Source organism: Vigna umbellata, chromosome 4 (assembly GCF_029865625.1).
Source record: "Vigna umbellata cultivar VRB3 chromosome 4, Vumbellata_1.0, whole genome shotgun sequence".
In the NCBI taxonomy this organism is placed as follows: Eukaryota; Viridiplantae; Streptophyta; class Magnoliopsida; order Fabales; family Fabaceae; genus Vigna; species Vigna umbellata.
Window position 1 is genome coordinate 12307755 of NC_142168.1, and position 24215 is coordinate 12331969.

The window sequence follows — 24215 nt, forward strand, 5'->3', positions numbered from 1 at the left end:
ATTATTCTATTCTCTAGCACCCCACTCCTTTTCCTGCTTGAATTTATGACTAATGGGTCAACCAAAAATTTCACTCTTCTAGTATTTTCATGAAATTTGTAGTTCCACCTAATTTCTGAATTTCACAATCAAAAACTGTTTATAAAATAAAATTTTACGTTATTAAGCTAAGAAATAAAAAATAGAAATTCTACATTAAAATACAAGAGTTATTTCTTAATTTTAATCCAAAGATAACCTTATTCCTATTCCTATCCCACAAGAGAACTTTGAAGTAAAAATGTGGTTAAAGTCATTCCTAATCCTAGCAGCTGCCACCAATAACAGAGAAAAGAAAGAAAAGATAAGATCATAAAGAAGGAAAAGCAAAAGCATGCAATATGTGTATATAATAAATATAAATATATATATTAATTGAAACTTAAGTAATTAAAGGCAATAATTTGATCGAAAAAAGAGATAACTTTACTAATGACACACACCAAACATAACACATAGCTAGAGTTGTTAACCACTCACTCATAGCATATCACAAATTCCCAGGCACCTTATTTCAACGGCCCAGATGCGTTCTGATGAGATCGGACGGTCCACGAGAACTGTACATTGCCCCTCTCACGGATTACAATGTTTCGCTTTCGGACCAAACGTGGGCCCCACATGGTACTGTGTCTTGAGTGCTGGCTCCTCACAAAGGCGGGAACCAGTTTTTTGTCGCAGAGGTATGGTTCTTTGTTGTCTTCAGAAAGAGAGAGAGAGTGTAGAGAGAGAAAGAAGAGACAATCACTGAAGCACTCTACATGCTGTGTGCGTGACTCTGTCACTGTTTGTGTTTAAACACCTAAATCCAGTGACATTGCAGTTTTTGAGGAGCATTTGGTTGTGTCTGTTCTAGTTGTTGTTGTGGTTCAAGTTTGGTTACTACCACATGTTCACGCCCCTTCAATTCCTGTTCAACCTTTTGACTTTCTGTTTGGTTTCCAAGGAAAAAGATAGCAACTTGTTTCTGGGGCTAGTTTGCTTTTGGTTGGGTTTGTTAGTCCCTGCTGGCACCTAGGAATAGTGGGGTTTTGGTTTGTTTTTGTTTTCAAAAGTTTCAAATTCTTGTTCTGATTCCTGTGAAGGTAGAAAATTTATGAGTGGTGAGAGGAGTGAAAGGATGGGATTCGGTGGTAAAATGTAAACTATTCGGTGACAACATGTGTCCTTGCTTTTCTGAGATGGCTTTCTTGTGAAGATTTTGGGTTGAAAAGGTTGAGGAGGATGCTTATGCTTATGCTTATTCTTATGTGCGTGCTTGAACTTTATTTAACCCATTTTAGCATCAAGTGTAAAAGGTTGTTCTTGGTCATGTTTCCAAGTGTTGAGGTGATGGTGGGTTTGGGCATGTGAGTGATTCATGCCTCATTTTGGAGCTTCCGGGATTGGTTTCTGGCTTTGTTTGGTTGTTGTTCTTTGATGTTTAGGAAAAGGCACATCGCTGCTTCTCTTGCCAGGGAATTGTTGGCACTCCAGCCACTTTTTATTATCTTCTTGTTCAGCTTGCACCACAACACTGTGCAATGTCAAGGAAGGTTGAGTAAACATGTTTCTTCATCATCAGGATACAAGGATGACCCCAAGAAGATAATTTTGAGCTTGGTTTTAGGAGCAGTAACTGGACTAGTTTGTTCTGTTTTCTTTGCACTTGTGGTACGCTGTGTGGTGCAGTACCTAAACCGCACACCAATCCTCAAGGGGCCTGTTATTTTCTCCCCCAAAATTGCCCCCAAGACACTCCAATTAGCTTTGGCGAAGGAAAACCACTTGCTTGGTTCGAGTCCTAATGGGAAATACTACAAAACTGTGCTTGACAATGGACTCACTATTGCAGTGAAAAGGCTAACACCCTTTGGAAGCAGCTCCCCAGAGGCTAAGAAAAAATCAGTGAAGAGGCAGATACAAACTGAGCTAGAGCTTCTTGCAAGCTTAAGACACAGGAACTTGATGAGTTTGAGAGCCTATGTACGTGAGCCTGATGGTTTCTCATTGGTTTATGATTATGTGTCCACTGGGAGTCTTGCTGATGTGTTGAATAGAGTTTGGGAGAATGAATTGGCCTTTGGTTGGGAAGTTAGGCTCAGGATTGCTGTTGGTGTGGTGAAGGGTCTTCAGTATCTTCACTTCACCTGTGCGCCTCAGATACTGCTGCACTACAACTTGAAGCCAACAAATGTGATGCTGGATGGTGATTTTGAACCCAGATTAGCGGACTATGGTTTGGCCAAACTTCTACCCAACTTGGATAGAGGAACTTCTCTCTACACTCCTCCTGAATGTTTCCTCAACTGCAGGTAAGACAAATCACTCGGTTTGAATCATGCTCATTCACTGGTGTTTCCAACTCAGTCTGTTTCTTTTCTTCGTTTCTGACGTCAAAAGGGTACCTAGGTAGTTGACATCAGCTATTTGTTTTATTGGTTTCCTTTTCAAAAGCTCCAAGCCTCATTGTAGTTATTCCCTTTTGAGCACCCTAATCAAAGACTCTTGTTCTTCAATTTTCATTGTGTTCATTTGCGGATGGAAAATGGTATTATTTAGTAAAAACTATGTAAAGTAGTGTTTTTGTAACCAGCTATTAGTATTACTTCCTAATATGAAGTTTTAGACCTCAGGCTCTTTGTCTGGTCCAAACGGAAGTTCACATGCTGTAAACTACTGAAACATAGATTGGTGAGTAGGAACCCAACTAAAAATTATAGTTATTATAATATCACTGGACAAAGGTTTGTGCCCACTTTAACTTTATGTATTTATAGCTTTTTTTCATTGGTATATATATGCCGCTGGATGCATCAATATCAATAGTACTAAGTAATATCACTAAAAGAGGTTGCTTGCTTGATGCATTGAGTGTTTATGAACTTCATTCCGTTCCTTCTTGTGAAACTTCATCGTATTCAGATTGAATGGTATGTTTTGCAATTTCAGCAGGTACACTGACAAAAGTGACATCTTCAGTTTTGGCATGATACTAGGTGTTTTGTTAACTGGTAAGGACCCTACAGATCCATTCTTTGGAGAAGCAGCGAGTGGTGGAAGTTTGGGAGGTTGGTTGAGGCACTTGCAGCAAGCCGGTGATGCGAGGGATGCCCTTGATAAGAGCATGTTAGGGGAAGAAGGAGAGGAAGATGAGATGCTAATGGCTGTTAGGATTGCTGCTGCATGCCTCTCTGATATGCCTGCAGATAGGCCTTCTAGTGATGAGCTTGTTCACATGCTAACGCAACTGCACAGTTTTTGAACCAAACCTTCATTCTTGGGTTTCTAGAGATTTTTTCTTCTTGTTCTCTTATCCCTATATCTGTAATAAGATGATAGGGGTGTGTGGCTGGCCATGATTCTGGTGTAATTGATTGTTTTGCTTGATCTTGGTTTCTCATGGTGTGGTTTCTAATCATCTACTTTCTCTTTCTATATATTCTTTTGGCTGATTTTGCGTAGTTGGTTTAGGTCACAATAGCACATTATGTTTGTAAATGACTTAGTCATGTTAACAAGAATTTTCTTCTATGTGAACATTCAAAATATCTCTTTTCTTCTCTCTGGTTTACATATGTAAAAGTGAAAGCATTTGATGCAAACCCAGCAAAGAAAAAAAAACATAGGAAAGGAATTGTTGGAAGTTATACACCGTCTAAAGATAAGATCAATTCATAACTTATAAATGGGTGCAAACCTCACTCTATAATAAAGGAAAAATATTAAAAGAGAAAGCTAAAGTATACATGTGAAATGAAAATGTACGTCAAATGTTTTAGCATTCTTCAATCTCATATATATATATATATATATATATAACTTATAACTATTAATTTATTTTATCACTAATTATTCTATACGCATGACTTATAAATTTATAATTATAAAATGAAATTATATGTAATACTCTTTTAGTAATAATTTATCGATAAGTGGGTATAAGAAATTTGAATTATTTTTTTAGAATGAGATGTACGGAAAGATTTGTGTATAAAAGTGTGGTAGGAGCTAGGCCAATGAGATAGAGATAGCGTGTTATTTTGTCATGGAACCTAACGAGTAATGTCAAACCATATTTCAAAATGAATCTTCCAAATGACACAATGGAAGCAACCATGTTGAAACAAATCACCAAATGCACTTGTAATGTGGTGCACTCAAAGTTAGGTATTCTAGGTCAATATACGTTATGCTTTTGGAGTAGGTCATCATTGATACTAAGGTCAATAATCTTCGGTTGCAAGTGAATATTTAATTTTAAGCAATATAAAAAAACACAGTCTTGAGTTTACCTAATGCAGATTATAAACAAGAAGACACTGTGATGGAGAAAGAAGATAAAAACAAATTCCCTTCTTACTTGGACACTTTACAAAATTTCTACACTTCAAAATGGCACCATTGATTAACAGTAAAACCAAAAAAACTACAATGCAACAATCAGATCTTGCCAAATCCCCAACATATACTTTTTCAGTTATCAAAACTCTTGTGGCATTGGTCGTCCTTCTAAGAAGGACTTGAACAGCACAAGTGACCTCTCAGGCTGTGAAAATGGAGCCTCATGTGATGCTCCCCTGATGGTGGCAAATGAAAGGATGTCACCATAAACTTGAGTCCACCCACCCACCTGAAAATATTTCATAAGCACAACAAAAATTCAATTACAAATTCCATGAACAAGTAAGCTGAATTTAATTTGTATATAATCTCAGCAAAACTCAATAGAATGATAAGGTTCACCTGCTGCTTCTCAAACCACACCCTGTATGGCACAGTGGTTTTCAATCCTAGCATTTTTGCCAATTTATGTACTAATGTTCTACTTCCAGTCAGAGGGATTACTGAATCCTGATCACCACTGCATAACAAGAGTTATTAATTCACTCTCAAAGACAATAATACTAATACACACTCTAATTAATGATTAATGCCTTGCCCAATTTGATCTGCAACAGAATATACTTCATAATGACGCAAACATGTACCTGTAAACCAGTACTGGTATTCCCTCCTGTACTAGATTCCCCACAACAGTGATTGTTGGTATTTCCAAGTCACGCAGCTCATAATCCAGGACACTGACAAGCATATAGCATAAAGCAGTTGACAAGAAAGTTAGAGATGAATATTTTAAGACAAAATATAAAGTAATTGGAAATTTCTGTCCAAGACTCTAGAGAGTAACACTAAAAAACATGTTCACGAAGAGAGGCAATGCAGGACACTAATGTTTGACTAGATTAGTTTCTGAACATGTTATCCTATTCATGGTTCTTGTTGGAAGTACAAGAGATAGGCCGAGTTAATAATACTAGGTGTAAACTTCACTTAAAAACTGATTTTGTGAGATTGAGTTAGATTTAAAATTTACTTCTTGACTGTTTTTTAAAAAACAAAAAATACCGTATAAATAATGAAGGCAAGAGAAGAGGATTACTTGCTGCAAGCAGACCATCTTTGAACTCCAACAAGACGTGCATGCAAAGCTGATTGCACATCTTTTCTGTTCAGATAATTGACTGTTTCATCTTCCACACATACATCTATCGTCTCAGTGACTTGCTGTTTGACAAGGAAAAACAAGACCAGAATTTCATGTTCTCAGTATTTTTGATTCAAGTTGGATAGAAAATCAAGTCAAGTTTGTTGGTGAGAAATGGAATTAAAGAGAGCTATAAGATAAGATCACCTGGGGATTGAGGACTTTGGTTTGTGAAAACACTGAAGATAAACAAACATCAAGGGTCACATCATACTTGTCCACAAATCTACTTGTTTCTGTACTAACTTGGCTCATAACACTTGAACAGACAGGAGAAACAGCACCATTGTAGTATTCCCTCACATATCTTGAATAGTTACAAACAGAAGTGAAAACTTTGTACGTTGTATCTGAAATTAACCCATGCGACCAGAAGAACTCTGCTCTCGAATTGAAATCCGTTGCAAATTCTAGAACTGGATTACCAAGCTGCAATGAAGGAAACCAGCTTCAGATGCCTGAATTTCTTAGTCAAAATGAAAAACTAAGATAAATCTTTGGCTGAACTTTTTGTGTTTTCTAGTTTTCACAAAATATTTACAGATACCAAAAGATTAAAAGAAATCTGACACATGACAGGAATAACAAAAGAAGAATAATTGGAAGTTTGTGCCATAACTCACAGCAATGCCTTTCAGATTGAACAACTTCTCCTTTTTGTTGAATTGGAGCATAAGCTCAGCCAGTTGAGGAACATAATGGCCTAATGATAAATTGCAAAATATATAAATAGATACATAATTTAACTATTGCTTGCTTCAGTATACGCAAAAGACATAATAGATGGAAGGGTTACCAGCATAGCTTTCTCCTACAATGAATAAACTTCTGTTTCTGTATTCTGGGAACTTTATAAACCAGTTTTTCAAGAACACTAAGTTATCCCTGGCTATAATAAAGAATAAGAAAAAGGAAACCAGTTTCAGAAAATCAAGGCAATCTTTAAAGGAGCAGATCTATCAATTTTGTAAACAAAAAAAAAACACTAATTAGTCAGTGGACAAGGCATAACTGTAAAGTAAATTAGAAGCTTGCGAAATGGCAATATGTTAATAAGCAAACTTCGGGGGAAAGAGACAGAATATTGCAAAAGGTAAAGATAGAAAACAAGAAAAGAAAAAGAGAGATAGTGAGAACTAAGAAGGGGAAAATGAAGAAAAAGAAAGTTGACCCGAATCTTCCTTGAGCAAATATTTTCTTTAGCCAGGTGAAAATGCTGCATCTAATGGTCCTTTACCAATTACCATTCTAACCAATAACATTGAGAATTATTTTGTAGGGTACAAAAAAATTATTGAAGTTAAACAGAAGGACGAACATTAAACTTGCCTGTAATTTTGTCATTCACACCCTCATAAGCAGAAGTATCACTTGAGTAAGAGAATCCAACTCCAATTGGCGTTTCCAAATACAGCATATTAGCTTCTGCAACTCATGTGCACGATGCTAATTAGCATGTCATAGTTATGCACTTAGGCTAAAAGTGAAAGTTCCCATTTACTAGAAAAAAATACAAATGTGTAGGAAAATGTTGGTTCAGGAAGATAGGTAGGTACCTCTGTTCCAGCTGAATTGATTCCTAACCAAGCCTTCACCTTTGGGCCTAAATGGTCCATTCTCTGAAAACGCACCAACCCCAAGAGAAGAACAACCAGGCCCTTCAAACAAACATGAAACAACAACACAAAGCATAAGTCTCCAAACTTAGAAATTCTTATCCGATTGAAAACTTTTATCCTCAAGAAACAAGGAGTGAGGAGCACCTCCATTGAGCCACAGAACAAGGGGCTTGGAAGCTGCATCTTTTTCAGCTTCAGCAAAGTAGAAAAAGAGTGCTTGGTGGTTTCTGTCATCAACATTTACATAACCTGAAAACTGCTGAAACTGAACTTGGGGTTGGCCCGGTAAGTGAGTGATCCTGATATGAGAGGGTGAAGGGTGCACAATGCCAAGCTGAAGAAGTTGAAGTGCTACACACATAACAATGGAACTCCAAAGAAGAGAACACATGACTTAGGCTTTTGCTTCCTTACTTTCACTTTCAGTTGCACTACAGAAAAAGCTTCACAGCTAGTTGTTATTGTTGTGTGTGAGGAAGTGGTGCCTATATTGTATATAGAAAGTAGGAACGTTTTTGCTTTTTCAATGCTTTTTATTATTTGGAGATTTGGTTTGTTTGGAAATTTGGGGTTGGAAATTGGCGAGGGAGTGAAAGTACAGTGGAGGGTGGAGTGAAGTGGAGAGTGAAATGTGATGTGTTCATTCGAATCACTGTGTAAATGCACGTGTGACAATTTTGAGTTGTTTTATTCTTCGCACTTACTGTTTATTTCCCCACTTTCACTTTTGCATTTTTGTTAGGAAAATATATTTTGACAAAGATTACAACATTTTGACATATTCAACATGTCAATTTTGTTAGTGCTATGACATGTCAATTTTGTTAGTGTTACGTTGTAAACCAAAATGTTCAGTTAAGTAAGTTACAATGTTCTATTTGTTGAAAATTTAAGTGTTAGTCTAAGTTTCACATTAGGTAGAAATGAAAAAGTAGAATACTATATTAAGATGAAATACTCATTAACTCATTGTTTTAAGGTTTTTGGTAAAGAGTGGTGTCAATCCTTTATATCGTTGGGCTCATATTTCATTTGATATTGTATCTCCCCGGTGAACCTCTTCCTTTTTAGACTCAACACTATCAATATGTCCCAAAATAGGACATTTCGCATAGTGATGAATGCTACCAAACATAAGTGCTTTATTATATTAGAAAACAAAACATAATGACTATGACATTTGAGGTTTGGACATACTTGCTATCAAGGAAAAATGAGGTGTTGTATGTTCTAAAAAAATTCAAGAATATGGTGGAAAGACAAAGTGAGAAGAAGATAAAAATCTTTAGGACGGATGGAGGAAGAGAGTATACCTCCATGGAATTCAAGAAGTTTTGTGAAGAAGAAGGTATAGCACATGAGATTATCTCTCCCTATTAGTATGTCAAAAATAAGAAAGTAGGTGAGGTGCTACAACAGGGAGGATCAAGTTTGTTGATGACAAAAGTCTTACAATAGAAGGATCTAGAAGGGTTGTTTTGAGAGATGGAGATGGTAGAGAGGTTGTGATTGAAGAAGTTTTGTATGTGTCAAGATTGAAGACGAATCTACTAAGTCTAGGCCAATTTCTCCTAAAGGGATTTGTGATGAGAATGGAGGATCAAAAGAGAAGATTGATCATCCAAGCACATTTGTCCTAAAATAGGACATTTCACATAGTGATGAATGCTGCCAAACATAAGTGTTTTGTTATATTAGAAAACAAAACATAATGGCTAGACATTTGAGGTTTGGAGGTCTAAATTTTATAGCTTTATCTCAATTGAGTCAACATGAAATGGTTAAATGTCTGTCTATGGTTGAAATTCCTATAGTAGTATGTAAATAGTGTGTTCAATGTAAGCAAACCAGAGGAAGCTTTCAGAAGTTTTTGCCTCAAAGGACAACAGAGAAATTGAGTGTAGTATATTTGGATGTGTGTGGTCCTTTTCGAACTAAAACACCTGGGGGCAGGTCTCTCTTGTTGTTTGTTGATGATTGGACTAGGAAAAGTTGGACATACTTGCTACCAAGAAAAAATGAGGTGCTACAAGTTCTAAAAATATTCAAGAATATGGTGGAAAGACAAAGTGAGAAGAAGATAAAAATTTTGAGGACGGATGACGGAAGAGAGTATACCTCCATGGAATTCAAGAAGTTTTTTGAAGAAGAAAGTATAGCACATGAGATTACCTCTCCTTATACACCAGAACATAATGGTACTGCTGAAATGAAGAATAGAACTATTTTAAATATGGTCAGATGTATGCTGAAAAGCAAGAATCTTCCAAATTTTCTATGGAGATACGTTTTATTGAGAGTCACTTATATCATGAATAGATCACCAACAAAGAGGCCTAAAGGTGTTACACCTAAGGAAGCTTGGTCTGAGGTAAAACCAAGTGTTACTCATTTAAAAATATTTGGTTGTGTGTTATAAACATGTACCAAATCACTTGAGGAAAAAGTTAGATAATAAAGGAGTGCCTCTAGTTATGGTTGGATATCACTTTACTAGAATGTATAAGTTATATGATTTTAAGTTTGGACAAGTTGCAATTAACAGAGATATTGTGATTGATGAAACTAATTGAACTAAAAGAATTATATTTATTTATTTTTTAAATTTAAGATCTAAAATATATCAAAATTTTAAATAATGACAAATTTTAATTTTGCATCGAAGTTTAAAAACTAAAATAACCCTCAAAATAATAACATCAACTAATTAAAACTATTAAAAACACAAATATTATTCATTATTATCTTTAAAAAATAATTATCTTGACAACAAAGACAGTGATATATATATATATATATATATATATATAAAACATAGTGGATCCCTTTGTGTCCAAAAGGCTCTAAATATTTTCGTTGCTGACCTCTTGTTCTTTATTTCCTTCATGTATTTTATTTTTTAGTGAACATTTTTAGTACAGCAAAGTTAAAAGAAAGCTTATAATAGATATACTGTAAAAGGAGTGAGAATATGTTACTGGCTCTCTTCTAATTAGGTTACTTTCTTTGGAAAAGTTATGAAGATTCTGTGGAATCTTCAAGGAAAAAAATCTAAGTCATTACATATAGTAAACTGAACAAAACTTATTCTTACGCAAGCCTTTAAAAAGAGAAAAGAAACTTTTCAAAGAGAAACTGAAAAGAAGAAGAAAAATGTTTCTTGAACACAGTGCAACAATAAAAGTATTTAGGAAGAAGATTAGGTGACATGGTTAAACTATAATTAAAACACTTAATTAAGTAAGCTCTAAAAACAATTAAGAAATGAGTCATTGGAAAATGTGGCAGGAATGTGAAACCAAGAATAAAGGTATCATTGAAGTGTCACAGTTTCGGATATTCGATGTTCTTCCGTCATAATATAGATTGTTATAAAATATTATTTTTTCACTAGTGTGAAAATAAATAAAAAAAGATAAAAAAAATAAAGAAAGAAACTAGCGATATGAAATAAAAGAAGAGACAAGTATGAAGAAACTAAGACAAAAATAAAATATGCATTTATCTTAATAGAATAAAATATTATACAATTAATGACAAGTAAAAATAATTTTATATAATCACAGTGCATTCCATATGATAAACGTTCATTATATTTTAAAAAAAAAAATCAGGTTGATGATGATTAATAATTGATGTAACACTATTTTACAGGTACATCATCGTTAAGTTCTTGCAATAATCTATCATACCAAATTCAAACAAAGGAAACACAAGAAAAAAAATGTTAAGTTAGGTAATATATTGTATCAAAATATTATAAAAAGAATTATATTAATGTATAATTATTCATAATTATCTTTTACAGTATCAAAGTATTGTCGGGAAAAATTATATTGACATATAATTGTTAATTTACATTAATTAATTAATTAATGATACCAAGAATAAGAAAGGAATAAAAACATTAGTTTTGTAAAAGGTGGAAACTTAAATAAGAGAAAAAATAAAGGAAAGATTGGAAATTGCACCTTCTTCTTTCTGATATTATTATGAGTAGACTAGAATATGGTGATCATCATGATTACCACTTACCATGTTTTGATAAAAGCTTCTTCTATGCTTCCTTCTCAACACAACCTTTCTCTCACTGACCTTCTTTTTCTTTCTTTTCAATCATATTATATTAAGGATAATGATATTTTGACAACATTTTAACATTAACTATGTGTCATTATGTGATTGATATATGTTAGTGTTTATGATTATTATTATTATTGATTATGGAGTAATTTTAGACCAATCACAGAATGACACGTAGATAATATTAAAATGTTGTCAAAAGAATCATTATTCTTATATTAAATCATAAAACCATGTTTCTATGCCATGTATCTTGCATTTTTACTCAAAATATTATCATAGTGATTCATCTCTCCTAGCATGTGTTTGATGAAGAAAGTCGTCTATCGATCATATCAAAGATAGTTAAAAGTTTTCTTTGGCCAGAAAAAGAAGATCATAGCATCATTTGAGGTGCAATAATTATCCTTGGTTAATGATCTTTGCTTCTGAAATGATGATGATGATTATCCTTGGTTAATGATCGTGTCTTGAAAGGAATAATAATAGGATGAAATTAATACGCTTTTTTGATGAGGAATGAAAAAGTGATTGTGTTGGATAAGACAGAGAAGAGAATGAGGTCAAAATCACCTTTAGAATGGGACTGTGTTTCTCTTTCTCTTCTCTTTTTTCACAGTAAAAAGCTTTCTACTCTAACAAACAAACGAAAGTAGGGTTTTTGGGGTATGCTCTGTGACAGAACCCTCTATAAAATATTAATCAATATATATAAAATATGTATTACTCACAGATAAGGTCAGTCGCTTAATGATTTTTTTAAGATATGTTTTGGACCCAACCCACTTCTCATAAAAGGTGAAACATGATAGGTTAAATAATTTTGGAAAATTATTTCCTGTATTCTATCATTTTCTTTCCTACACCCTATCACTTCCGAAATACAATAAACAATTCCTAGTTTTTTTTTTTTAAAATCAATCACACCCTCTTTTTCCAGAAAACATTTTCGGAAAACTTTTGATGAAGGTGGGAGGAGAAATTTGACGGGGGTGTAAGAAGGAATTGTCAATAATTTTTCATTCTTCATACCCAACTTGTAGTGGGTTGATGAAATTGGACTCCTAAACAATACAATAAACTAAAGTTATAATTAGGTATTATATTTGATGGAATATTTTTAAGAGATTTATTAGACAGAAATTATATATATGTGATTTTAGCTTTAATCCATACAAAAAATTAATGGACACAACTTTTAATATAAAACATTGAGTTTATAAATCTTTCATCTTATATAGTATATAAAGGTGAATTCCTTTCCCATTATATATTTTCTTTCAAATATGATTATATGTATTTATACTGTTGTTGTGATAGATGAATTTTTTTCAAGAAAGTTTTATTAGAGAGAACTTAAGTATATGTGAGTTTAGTTTTAACCCACGTTAATAATTGATATCATTTTTAATCCAAAATGTCAAAGCATTGTATTTATGGATATTTTCACTTATATGATGGGTAATTTTGTCATCTTTATTAAATTCACATTTATTATTTTCAACAATATTAGTTCATCTAAACACAAATTCATTTGGTTTTGTAAGAACCTAGATTTGAGTAATTAAAGTAGATGTGTGTCTTACTTTAATGAAGCCATCTTATTTTAATAATAAAGGTTTTGTAATATAAAAAGAAGTTTATATCACATCTTATTATATAAAACACAAACCATCTCTCTAAAAACTCTTCTATTGAGTTCTCTATTTTTTCTAACTTTTAAGTCATTTTTTTTACAATCAGGATGTGCTTAAATGATCACAACATCGAGGTCTACATTTCTATGCGATCAATTTCTTCTATAGAGCAAGTAAGTTTTGTCTCCTTTTTCCTTTTACCGTTCTGTTCTAAAATCTCCGGTTTTGAGGATTGACGCATGTGTTCACCCTTATTTATTTCTCGTTCTTTGTCAATCAACGGTCCTAATGATCTATTATGATCTTAATTATGAGGTTTATAGGCATTTCTAGGGTTCCTTGAGCTTGAAGCAAGGGTTTTACGTGTATAGAGCTTGGTAGCTTCAGTGTAAGGTAAGGAAAGCTAATGTTATTTTCCAATTTAATTATTAAGTATAAAATGATGGTTGGAAGTATATGAAATTGATGCATGTTGTGGATTGTGTGGAAAATGATGATTATTGGTTGAACGATGTTGTGTACTTTGTTGAGTATGTTTGGAACTAATTAGTTGTCATGAATTATGTTGTTATATTGTATTGATGATTTCAATTAGTTGAAATGGTTAAAGAGTGGTGAGTATCAAAGTAAATGATTTGGTATTTGAAATGGAGATCTTAATAGGCAAAATTGTAAGATAATGGTTGGAATGAGTAATCTTGTATTTCAGGTCTATTTTCATGTCAATAAACACTTGTTGGAGCTTAAAGATATATTATATATGGGTTACAAACTGATGTTAGTTGGTAAGATGAAGTTTAGAAGGTTTTAAGCTCAATTTTAGGTATTTGAACAGTTGAGAATTTGAATTAGTGATCAAATGGGAGGAGTTGAGTTTTTAGGGTTGTCTTATGGTCCTTTTAAACTTGTATAAGTTTTTATTTAAGAGGAATCTGATGTAAAATTAGTTTTTAGTCTTGGCTGGTTTTTGGGTCCTATTTAAAGGGTTTTAATAGATGAATTTCTAAATGAATGATTTTAGAGAGAAACCTGATGTTTGGGGTTGGTGTCTAGGCCATTCAAAACTTGTATAGCCTTTTTTTTCAACTAAATTTGAGGTAAAATGTTTATAACCTTATATATGAGTTTTAGTTGTAGATTGATCGGTTGAACCTTGATTCCTTACCAAATCATCAAATTGGTATCTAATTCAAGTTATAAACATGTTTTTGAATCATTCTCATTATCTAGGATGTCATTTTGATCATTTGGATAGGTATTGGGTCAACTAAAGCTAGTTTTAGAGTTGCTTATTTTCTAGTAGAGGGTTGAGCGTCACCATTTCAGTGGTGCTAGGGCTGAGCACCAAGAAAGTAGCGTTGAGTGTCACTTTCCAATGGGGATAGGGCTGAGTGCCAGAATGCTGAGGTTGAGTGCCATGGGTGCAGTATTGGTTTATGATCCTTGTTCTCTTGTTCTTGTTGGCTTTTGAGTTGTATTTGGTACTTTGATAACTTGATTGTGTTGTTTTTGGTTCTTTTGGTGGATGCTCAGTGATTTCTTGTGATTGGTATGCAATGTGGGTATGAAATTATGTTTGTGGATGGAATGTTATGGTAAAGAATTCCAAGGAGGAATTTCTTATTAGGGGTTGAATATGTGTTTGGTATAAATGTAAAAAGCTTGATATAGGGTTTATCTTGACACTCTAATGATCATTCATGCTCAATTAAAGAGTGATGAGTCATGTCGTAAGAGGAGGAGGTCCTAGCCTGCGACCTTTCTTCATGGTGACAAAAGACGTTTTAACGGAATAATCTAGTGTGGTAGCTTTGAGTGAGTCAGTTGTTTCACCACACAAATGCAGAACCTTTTCATGGCTTGACATTTATACTATATTGTAAAGGGTTTGGCCAAGTCTGAGCTAGTGGTGTGAATGACAAAGATGTTTTGATAGGAGTGGTGTGAATGAGAAAGATGTTTTGATAGGTGTGAATTGAGTTGTATGATGAAATTTTATTTTACCATATTAAACTGTTTTATCATCAGTTTACCCTTGTTTTTATTTGTCTGTGTGTTTTCTCTTTTTTGATGATTATCTTAAATTGGTGTGAACTTAGGAAGGACATATTTCCAGTTGTCTCAACATGAGTGTGAAGCAGCATCATAAATAATTTCTTTTATTTTTCAGGTGTAGATTTTTCTTCATCAGAAATCTATAATTTTTGTAAGTTAAAGTTTTATTTTAATAGTTTTATACTATTAAAAATGAGAAGGTATATATTCACTATATTTAACCTTATGTATACGTTACCAACCCAACCTAGTACCAATTACTTTTGTAAAATACGATTTATTATTTTTAATATGAATTATTGATTAATGTTTTAATATTGTGTTTGTTAAATTGTCTTTGTGCCTTCTGTGGGGTTTTTTTTGGGCAGTTTTGAAAAGAAAAACACCCGCGGTCCCCTCTTTCCTTCCTTTTTTTGTACCGATTGCTTTTTTTTATTATGTTTATTATATACTCGCACCTAACTAAACACTGTTAAATTGATTTTGCGAACATAACATTGTTGGTTTGTAAAAGTCTGAACTTGAAATCTGTGATGTGAAGACTATGTACAGAGTCCGAATTTTGTCTCATGCCCTATCCATTTCAGTCTAGTCCAAATCTCACTCTCAAATTCAAGCCAACAATAACTTATATAGAAAGAACCCACCAACCCACACAAACCCATAACAGCAATTTAATGTTTTATTTATGAAGAAAAAAAAATAATAGCCCCAATAATTCCCTGATACTATGTCTGTGTCAATTAACTTCTTTTGTTGAAATACGATATGTTTAGCTCAAATGTTTCATGAAATATAGTTGATAAAAGAAATGCTAAAGTAACCGGGTCATTTTAATCATTTCAAAATTTCAAATATTAATTTAAAACATCAAACAAAGTAAATTTTAAATAACTTTTTAAAAAAAAATCCAAAAATATTTATAAAATTTAACTAAATTTCTTTGTATTGTTTTCCTATACTATTTTATCCAAAAATAACTTATACAGAATTAATTTAATTTATAAAAAAGCACTTTCTTTATAATTTTCTTCTTCATATATTACTTATAAAAAAGTTTTAAAAGAGTAAGAAAATCGAGTGGCATGACTCTTTTCTTACAAGTGTAGTCCAATAGAGGACCCTTTTATCATTAAGTTAATTGCATAAAAACATAATATCTTAAAACAGTTGGGGACAGTAACATTATTTTTTCAAGATTTTATAAAAGAACAAAAGAAAATGTAAAGCAGAACTACAGCGTTGATATAAAAACATTTTATCATTAAAATGAAATTTATAGATAGTTTACTGGGAGGCAGAGTTTTACTCAGGTGCCAGATAGGAGACCAAAAGGGCAAACAAGGGATCAATAATATTGCCAAAAATGAACAGGCACGACAACGTGACTCTTATAAGGGTACAATTTGTGTGGTCCTTTTTCAGTACTGCACAAGAATCTGTATCTTTATTGTTGGGGCATTTATACAGACCACGAATTTTATTCTTTTACTATTTTGGCCCCAAGGGCTTTAAATGAAATATTGAATTAGAATGCCACTTTAATAAAATTTTCAAGATTTTCCTATTGAATTGTTGTAAAGCAACGCAATCCGCATAAATTGAAGGAAATAGCAAGCAAAAGCTTTAGACTAAAAATCACGGTTAGACTTATAAATGCTTCCTTTCAGTTTCTACCTTTTGCTCCCTCCCTGCAAAGCTTTTGTTGTTTTGGGGGAGGGAGTAGTGAATGGTGTGAATTACTTTAAACCCTTGAAATGCTTTTACAGTGACGCATTGATATACAAATTCAGTTATCAGAAACTCATTTTGCTCGGCCATGAATCAGTTTTCCAAACATTCCGACTCAACTGATCTAGCATCTCCTCCTTATACCTCCCTTACCTCAGGCTGAGTTCCTCCACAATTTACACTTCAAGACTGAGGTATTTAACTTTCATTTTGTCAGCAAAAAATAAATTTCACACTCAATACCATCTCAGGCAAAATTTTCTGGGGGAACTACTCACAGGCCACCCCACAAAATGTAACTCACCTAGTGCCTACGCCAGTCAACCAATTCTGTCAAGCCTACAGCACCGATCCCTTATGTCCCATGAATCACAAGGGCATTACACACTGTCCTCCATTTAACTCCTCCACAACTGGCTAGTCATCTTAGTAAAACTACATACACTCGCCAACCACCATCTCCATTCACACAGTCATCATGAATTAAAACTATCTCTGCTGACCAGTTCTGATCTAATGGTTTCACCCCCCCCAAAACCAATGTGATTCTTGATTTATGTTATCACAATTTTAGTTAATGAAAGAGAATTAAGTCGGTTTCCTTTTTTATGGTTTAATGGCAAAATCTTGCTCGTTCGCCCTCCTATATAGCAATGCCGATGCTTCCACCCTGTTTTTCACGAGGGAAGGGGAAAGAAGCAGCAATTGTCAAATTCAAGAACAAAAAAGGCCAGAAGGACTAGCATAAATGTAAATTCTGACATACTCACCAGCCAGGATGGACAACAAATCTTCCAGTGGAAAGAGCCCAGTTCACCTGCTCAATAAAAAAGGAAAAAAAAAATAAAGTAGCACTTGTCAGGCTTCAAAAATTAATGCACAAGAACTAGGAGTGAAGATTTTAAATCATGCTCATCCTGGTGGAATTGTGGAAATAAGCAGAGAAAATAGGTGTCTTCTAACTGACAGAAGTAAAATGATCTTTCATCAGTTCTCTAAACATGGCGAGCACTACTAAGAATTAAAACACAAATAATTTCATTTGCAGTCAATTTCATCGATAGATAGCCCTTTTATCCTATCAAGGGTTACTCTGACATATTATGAAGAACTATAGCATTGCAGAATCTAATTTTGTTGACTAGTTTAATACAACAAATAAACAAAACAAGGCATGCTTTGTAGACAGACACTAACATAACGCATTGAGACTTAGGACATAAAACTATACCTTATCAGTCCCCAGGGAATTCGCAACTACATGAGTAACTTGTTCATCAATCTGGTTGGTGCATACAGCACCAAACTGTTCAGCTGTCTGCCACAATGGGTGAAGGTGAGGATTTGCTTCACCAACAGGAAACACCCTACTAAATACTATACGACAGCCAGCTAAGATTTTTCTCTGCTCTGACGCTAGTATATTTCTGACATCAACTTCTTCTAAGGATTGAGAAGCAAAAAAGTTTTGATGTATTCTCTCAATAACCTATGAGGGAAGTGAAGAAATTATGAACTGGAATAACAAGCCATCCCAAATTCAAGAGAAAAAAACTGCTAAAAACTCACTGCCAAAGAGGAAGCCAGGGTTCCAGCTTCAGGTCTCTCATCGTGATCAATCTCAAGAAGGGAAGGACCAGGCAATCCAAACTGACGTCTACTACAGGGGAAGTACGTATACCTACAATATATTAAAAATTAATATAGGGAAGATTCATTGGCCCAATTTACAAAACCAAAAGAGAATTGCATGAGTTCAAAACCCATGCTAGACAGACCTTTCCACCACTATCAAGTTCAGTTTGTTATGAGGCCAGACCCTCACAGAATCATCTATGATTACAACTGCTGATTCCATTCCCAAAACGCCTTCCAAATCTTTGCTTTTGGGAGCCCTCTCCTCACCATCAACTGAATCAGTATCATCACCTCTAGAAATAACTCTTCCAGCAAACAGAACTCCCTTTGGATCAAGTACCTTTGCCATTTCTGTTGCATATAGTTTGTTTCCCATAGTGTAAAGATGTAGCTCATAGAGCTTACTAGCCTATAAAGCATTTGGGAAAGATGTGAATCTTTTAATTCCAAATGTAGCCCTTGTAATATGGCAGGCCTAAAGCAAATAATAGAATTCATGTTACCTTCTCCAAGAAGTTCCAGATTCCTGGTCTGAGTTTAGTCCACATTCCCATATGAGGAAAGCGAAAAAGATGTCTGTGAGGCTTCTCACGGTCCTGTTCTTCTTTTTTTCTCAATATTTCGTCATGCACAGGATCAACTTCCACAAACTGAGAAAATGTTAGCATGCAGTAACACAAACTTTAATCCAAAAAGAACTAACTTCATGCAAATTACCTTGGCAGAATTAAGTAGAGTGTGGTCTAGGTCCAATACAAGACACAATTTCTTAGCGGCAAACATTTTATTCTGTTCTTCGATCCTCCTTGCCCTCTCCCTCTGAATAGCAGCCTTCTGCTGCTCATCATAACCTTCAAAAAGATGTTCAACATCTCCCCATGTACTCTGGGATCGAGAGGTACCTGGTGCACATATTTCATGAGCTGATCCTACTGTGCCAGCTTGCAAATTCTGAGAGTTTGACACAACAGATTTCTGCTCCCCTCTATCTATATTAAGGGGGACAGATGCAGAAGAAAAACTTTGAGCTGCAGTTGAGTGAGTAGATGATTCTTGGGAAACAGACATAATATCAGCAATGTTTTTCAGATTCTTGGTGAATTGCCGAGTAATATCAGGTGCTGCACCTGATTGTGTGGGTACTAATTTAGTGTCCACCCTGCCCTCCAGCTTCTGGGCATTGACATTTTCCCCAGTTACCTGGCTGTTAGACACAGGGGATACAATGGTTTTGTGTAGCTCATTCACTATGTTCCCACTCTTTTGAAAAGAGTTATTAGTGTGGAGAATGCGCCTTGGATCACGGGGTTTCATGCGAATCTTTCCTGAATAATCATCTTGTAGGCTTTGTGCCTGATTCAGTCAACCACAAAAAAAAATGTAAAATCCAATGAGCTTGAAGGGGATTTTATGACACTTAATTCACTTTCATATTCTCAAATCAATTCTTTAGTCAAGGATCATAATTTTAAAAATTCAATTTAATATTAAGAAACAATAGGAAGAAATAAATATATAATTGGATAATAACACCACAGACAGAAGTGAATATTCAAAAATTGACAAAACAAACAATCTCATTAAAGCATTTTACCGTAGAAGTTGATTGTGATGAAACTGGAAGCATTCCAACGGAAGTTTGAAGACCAGTGGCCATTGATGAACCGATACTCACAGTGGAGTCTGTTCCCGTTGCCGAATTTGAGCTTGTTGGATTCAGAATATTTGTAGCAGAATCAGAAGATTTATTCACGGCATTTCTTAATCTGTTTTGCTGCTCGAAAATTAAGCCTAGCAACATGGTTGGATTTACAACTATATCTTTCAATACAGCAGGTAAGGAAGATGCTATGTTGCTACTTGTAATTGGTACCTGTTCATTTCTAATGCTTGTTGCATTGAAAGCAACAGAACCAGAACAAGAGCTACTGACTGTATTCAAAGTCTTTTTGGGTTCAGGTGCAAATTTCTCCATTAAATTATTCTTCTCTATCAACTCAGTTCCAGGCCCAGTATTATCTTCCAACCAACCTCCAGTTCCAGCTATAGTTCTTACTTGACTCGAATTATGCTCAATATTTTCCAATGAACTTTTTAGTCTTTTTGATACAGTTACATCAAAAGGCTCCTCAACAGCCTTTTGTTTCCTTAAAATTGCTGATCCAGCGTATTCCACTTTAGGCATATTATTTATCACAACGGAATGGTTATCCACAGCATTTGCTTCAGAGTTAATAAGTCGACGCCTAGGATCTCTACTTTTTGCCGAGCTTTTCACAGGGAAAGACCCCGGACCTGCTGCATCAACTCTAGAATTAATCAATCCAAGCAGTCTGGAGTTATCCATGGAAGTACCAGAAACAGGTGGCTGATCTATAAGGGTTGGCTTAGTGGTTGTTAAAAAACCACCGGTAGATGCACTAGAGACCTCCTCGTTTGTATCAACAACCATATCATCGCAGTCACCCGAAGGAGTTGGACTTGGTAGTTTATCATTTGTAAAAAGGGAACTTCGACCAAACTTCTGTTGATATGTGGAAACAGCTTTCAAAGCATCAGTTTCATACAGATGAAATTTAGTAGAACCTTCACTGTCAACTTCCACCTTCCCAGGCTGCATCTTAGCTGCTGAACCAGATTTAACCATGGCCTCTCCAACAGAAAGTAATTTATTCACAGGGAAGCAGGAAGGTGCCTCTCGGGTTGGTGATGGTAAACTGTCTGCATCATGATCCTTGTGAAGGTCTAGCAGAGGGAGCAGAATCCCTCTACCTTTAATACTATTTTGTCCAAATTTTAAAGCTCGTGATCCCCCAATTATGTCACTATGCAAAGGCTTAACAGAAGAAATCAATGCAGTTGGTTCCACTGCTTGATTTTCTTGAATATTTATAGAATGGGTCTGCACTTCTAAAGCTGAATTTTCCTGAGACTTTATCTCAGGGGTCTGAGATTCTGTCTTCGTGTAAATAGCCTCGCTACTTCCTAAAGCACCAACAGAATCAATTGCAGTCATCATGCCCTGGATCTGATCGAAGGAACAAACACATTTCAGATTATATCCAATCTTTGAATTTTCAAATTGAAAATTATGACAAAGATAATGAAAAAATTTCCTAATTTCACTTTCATTAAACGTCACCTCTTCTATATGCTTTGGAGAAAATAATTGAGCCTGTTCTTGATCCTTCACAGAAGAAAGCAACCTGACATCAAAATTGTAGCCAAGGAAACATAAGTTAGTGATAGAAGACCCTTGAAATAATTCACAGCACAACCTAACAACTTGTATTTTGAAAAATACCTTAAAATCTTATCCTTGTTCCGTTCCTTATCCGAAGAGTCCATAGAGCGAAATACCTAAAATAAATCATAAAACAATAAGACAAAATTCTCACTACAAGAAGGAATGATATCAACAAAAGAAAAAAATATTGTAGGTCTTACAGAATAAACCACTTCAATTGCATTAAATGACAATCGAATGAGATCATCCTTCTCAGAATCAGCAGGTCTAGAGAACACCTCTGGAAGGGCATTAAGCAGCCTACTGGAAGTTTGAACAAATGACCTACAATAATAAATCACAGTCTATTTAATTTGACGAATTTGTAATGTGTCTCCAATGGCAAAATTTCAGTGAAAATGAACAAAGCCCATGAACAGCACCACTTACTCCGCCACATTAGCAACTGTAACACCCTCCAGAACGTCCCTCGCACCAAGCTGCTCAGAATCAGAAACACCCTTTTTTATACCAAACTGCTCAGAATCAGAAACAGTCTCTGAAACAACAGAATCAGCCACAACACTCTCTGCCTCTGTTTCAGGGTCAGCATCGGCATCAATCTCACCCTCCTCCAACTCCCCTTCCTCTTTGTCCATATCCACAACAACCACCTCCTTAGGATTCCCAGAAACAGAAGACGGTCGATTGGAGTTGTTGTTACCATTAGCATTGGCGTCAGAGTCCAGTTCCATCACAAAAATATCATTCAAAGGCTTGTTCTGCACGGCTTGTGCCCAAGCAAGGTTATACAAACCCGAAGCATATCCCCGGCAAATAGTAGGGTACTTTGAGTAAAGATCATGAACAGCCCAAACCCTAGCATCACTTCCATTGGGTTTATTGTTATTATTCACCTTAACATCCTGCTTATTGAAATCCGCTTCTGAAATCTCTTCCACCGAAGCAGTATCCGAAATCTCGCCCTCTTCCACATCCTCAACCTCCTTACCCATCTTCTCCAATTTTCCTAATTTCTGACAATCCAACAACGATCCGAAAACCATAGAAAGCAGAGACAAAACAACAAACAAACCACCACGAATCGCACGATCTAAATGGCGGAAAAGTTTTACCGCAAAGTGATTAATTAGGGTTTATATTTGGGTCCTTCGAAATCTCTCAAGATTTAGGGCGCGACAACTGTGCTAAAACTAAATCCGAAGTTTCACTGTGTCGGATCTGTTTCGTGAGATCGGAATCGCAGAGAGTTCTCTTCGGATCCGACGAGCGATGAAAGAATCAGGTTTTTCGAAAGAGCGATGGGAAAGAAAGAACAGTAACGATAACAGTGAAAATTGATTATAATAATAATTGATAATGAAAAACAGAAAGAAAATATGATACGCGAAGGTGGCGGAAGAATAGCAAAATCAGGGAGCGAGAGAGAGTTTTATAGGGATACGACACGAAGGAGAATCTAAGTGTGATGGGTTTTGAATCTAGACCGTCCACGTCACTGATCCGCGAAAAGAACACCGTGGGCTTAGTTGCTTACGAACGAGAATGACCCATGTACAACCTATACTATTACGAGTAACACTATTCCTGTGTTTCCTTTTCCGTTAAATATTTTTAACCGTGTTTTTAAACGATCATTTTCATACTTCTAATATCTTTTTTCACTAACTTATGCCATTATAGATACATATTATTCCATTTCAGATTATATTTTTTGAGATTTTTTCATATACATATCCTCGTTCAAATATTATTATTTTTTAGGATATACGAACATTAATACAAATATATTGCGAAACCAAATTTAAATTTTATTTAGTTAATTCATAGAGATTAACCCTTTTTTCCTAAGTTTATTCGAGTGGTTTATTTACGGTGGAAGATTTTAAAGTTAATTTTTGAGCTTTTATATTTTACTATTTGTTTTGGTGGAAAGTTTGTGGGACCAAGACGCTAAGCTTTCTGACTTGATTTTTTTTCAAGTTAGACGTATGTTGAAAGAGTTGTTGCTTACAAATGAAAATCGTGAGTAGAATATTTGCTTACAAATGAAAATCGTGAGTAGAATATTTTGGAGTGTCCCTTTAACTTCTTTTGCTGATGGTCCTGACCTTGCATTTATAGGTTGTCTCCTGGATCTAATATGTTAAAATTTGGTTGGTTGCTCATAAACTGCCTATGAGAGACTATTTTATCATTAGTTGGACACTTGGTCCAATAATAAGCGTTGGCCCAATTGTGACCCAGACCGATTGCTCTTGTTGGCTATAGTGGTGATCGAACGGTGATGACCGTTCAGTAAGTATAACTGAGGAGCGGTGTCGCCCCAGCTTTAATAAAAACGATTGTCCTTATTGGCTATAGCAGTGACCGAACGGTGATGACCATTCGGTAAGTACAACTGACTGGTGTTGTCGCGGTTTGAGCTGAATGACTAGCATTGTTGTTGATGAGCATTGCTACAGTAGATAGAGCGATCGGTCTTAGACGTTAACCGATCAGCCTAGATATCATACTATACAGTATTTATTTTTTATTAGTAGTTTTTTTAAAATAATACTTTCACATCTAAAAGGTTTTTACTTTTATTCTATCTTCACTCTATCATTCTTTTATCATTGATTGGTTTTTATTTCATT

At 34.9% G+C, this 24215-nt stretch overlaps 3 protein-coding genes across 6 annotated transcripts; 1 reads left to right on the top strand and 2 right to left on the bottom strand.

Moving 5' to 3' along the window:
* Positions 1-508: 508 nt before the first annotated feature.
* On the top strand, positions 509-3581 carry CRN (Protein kinase superfamily protein). 3 transcript variants are annotated; one of them, XM_088111519.1, is made up of 2 exons: positions 509-2333; positions 3001-3581. In XM_088111519.1, exons 1-2 carry the CDS (start codon positions 1459-1461, stop codon positions 3281-3283), a joined length of 1158 nt encoding a protein of 385 aa, XP_087967645.1. In that variant the 5' UTR covers positions 509-1458; the 3' UTR covers positions 3284-3581. The 3 variants fall into 3 exon arrangements, with proteins under 3 accessions (XP_087967645.1, XP_047180663.1, XP_047180662.1); XM_047324707.2 differs by having other exon boundaries at positions 513-2333; positions 2974-3581; XM_047324706.2 differs by having other exon boundaries at positions 524-2333; positions 2971-3581.
* Positions 3582-4253: 672 nt separating this feature from the next.
* Positions 4254-7790, bottom strand: LOC124847261 (serine carboxypeptidase-like 45). 2 transcript variants are annotated; one of them, XM_088114263.1, is made up of 10 exons: positions 7330-7790; positions 7123-7224; positions 6881-6991; positions 6363-6506; positions 6190-6269; positions 5714-5995; positions 5462-5586; positions 5010-5102; positions 4765-4882; positions 4254-4651 (listed from the first exon to the last, which is right to left on the bottom strand). In XM_088114263.1, the coding sequence occupies exons 1-10, from the start codon at positions 7574-7576 to the stop codon at positions 4502-4504; spliced, it is 1452 nt and encodes a 483-aa protein (XP_087970389.1). In that variant the 5' UTR covers positions 7577-7790; the 3' UTR covers positions 4254-4501. The 2 variants fall into 2 exon arrangements, with proteins under 2 accessions (XP_087970389.1, XP_047180668.1); XM_047324712.2 differs by having other exon boundaries at positions 6363-6455; positions 6896-6991; positions 7330-7787.
* An 8506-nt stretch (positions 7791-16296) lies between these two features.
* CPL3 (C-terminal domain phosphatase-like 3) lies at positions 16297-22978 on the bottom strand. Its single transcript, XM_047297671.2, has 12 exons — positions 22006-22978; positions 21777-21900; positions 21634-21689; positions 21472-21535; positions 19924-21357; positions 19047-19682; positions 18833-18979; positions 18470-18738; positions 18261-18372; positions 17923-18180; positions 17462-17508; positions 16297-17361 (listed from the first exon to the last, which is right to left on the bottom strand). Exons 1-12 carry the CDS (start codon positions 22620-22622, stop codon positions 17298-17300), a joined length of 3828 nt encoding a protein of 1275 aa, XP_047153627.1. The 5' UTR covers positions 22623-22978; the 3' UTR covers positions 16297-17297.
* Between the last annotated feature and the right edge of the window lie 1237 nt (positions 22979-24215).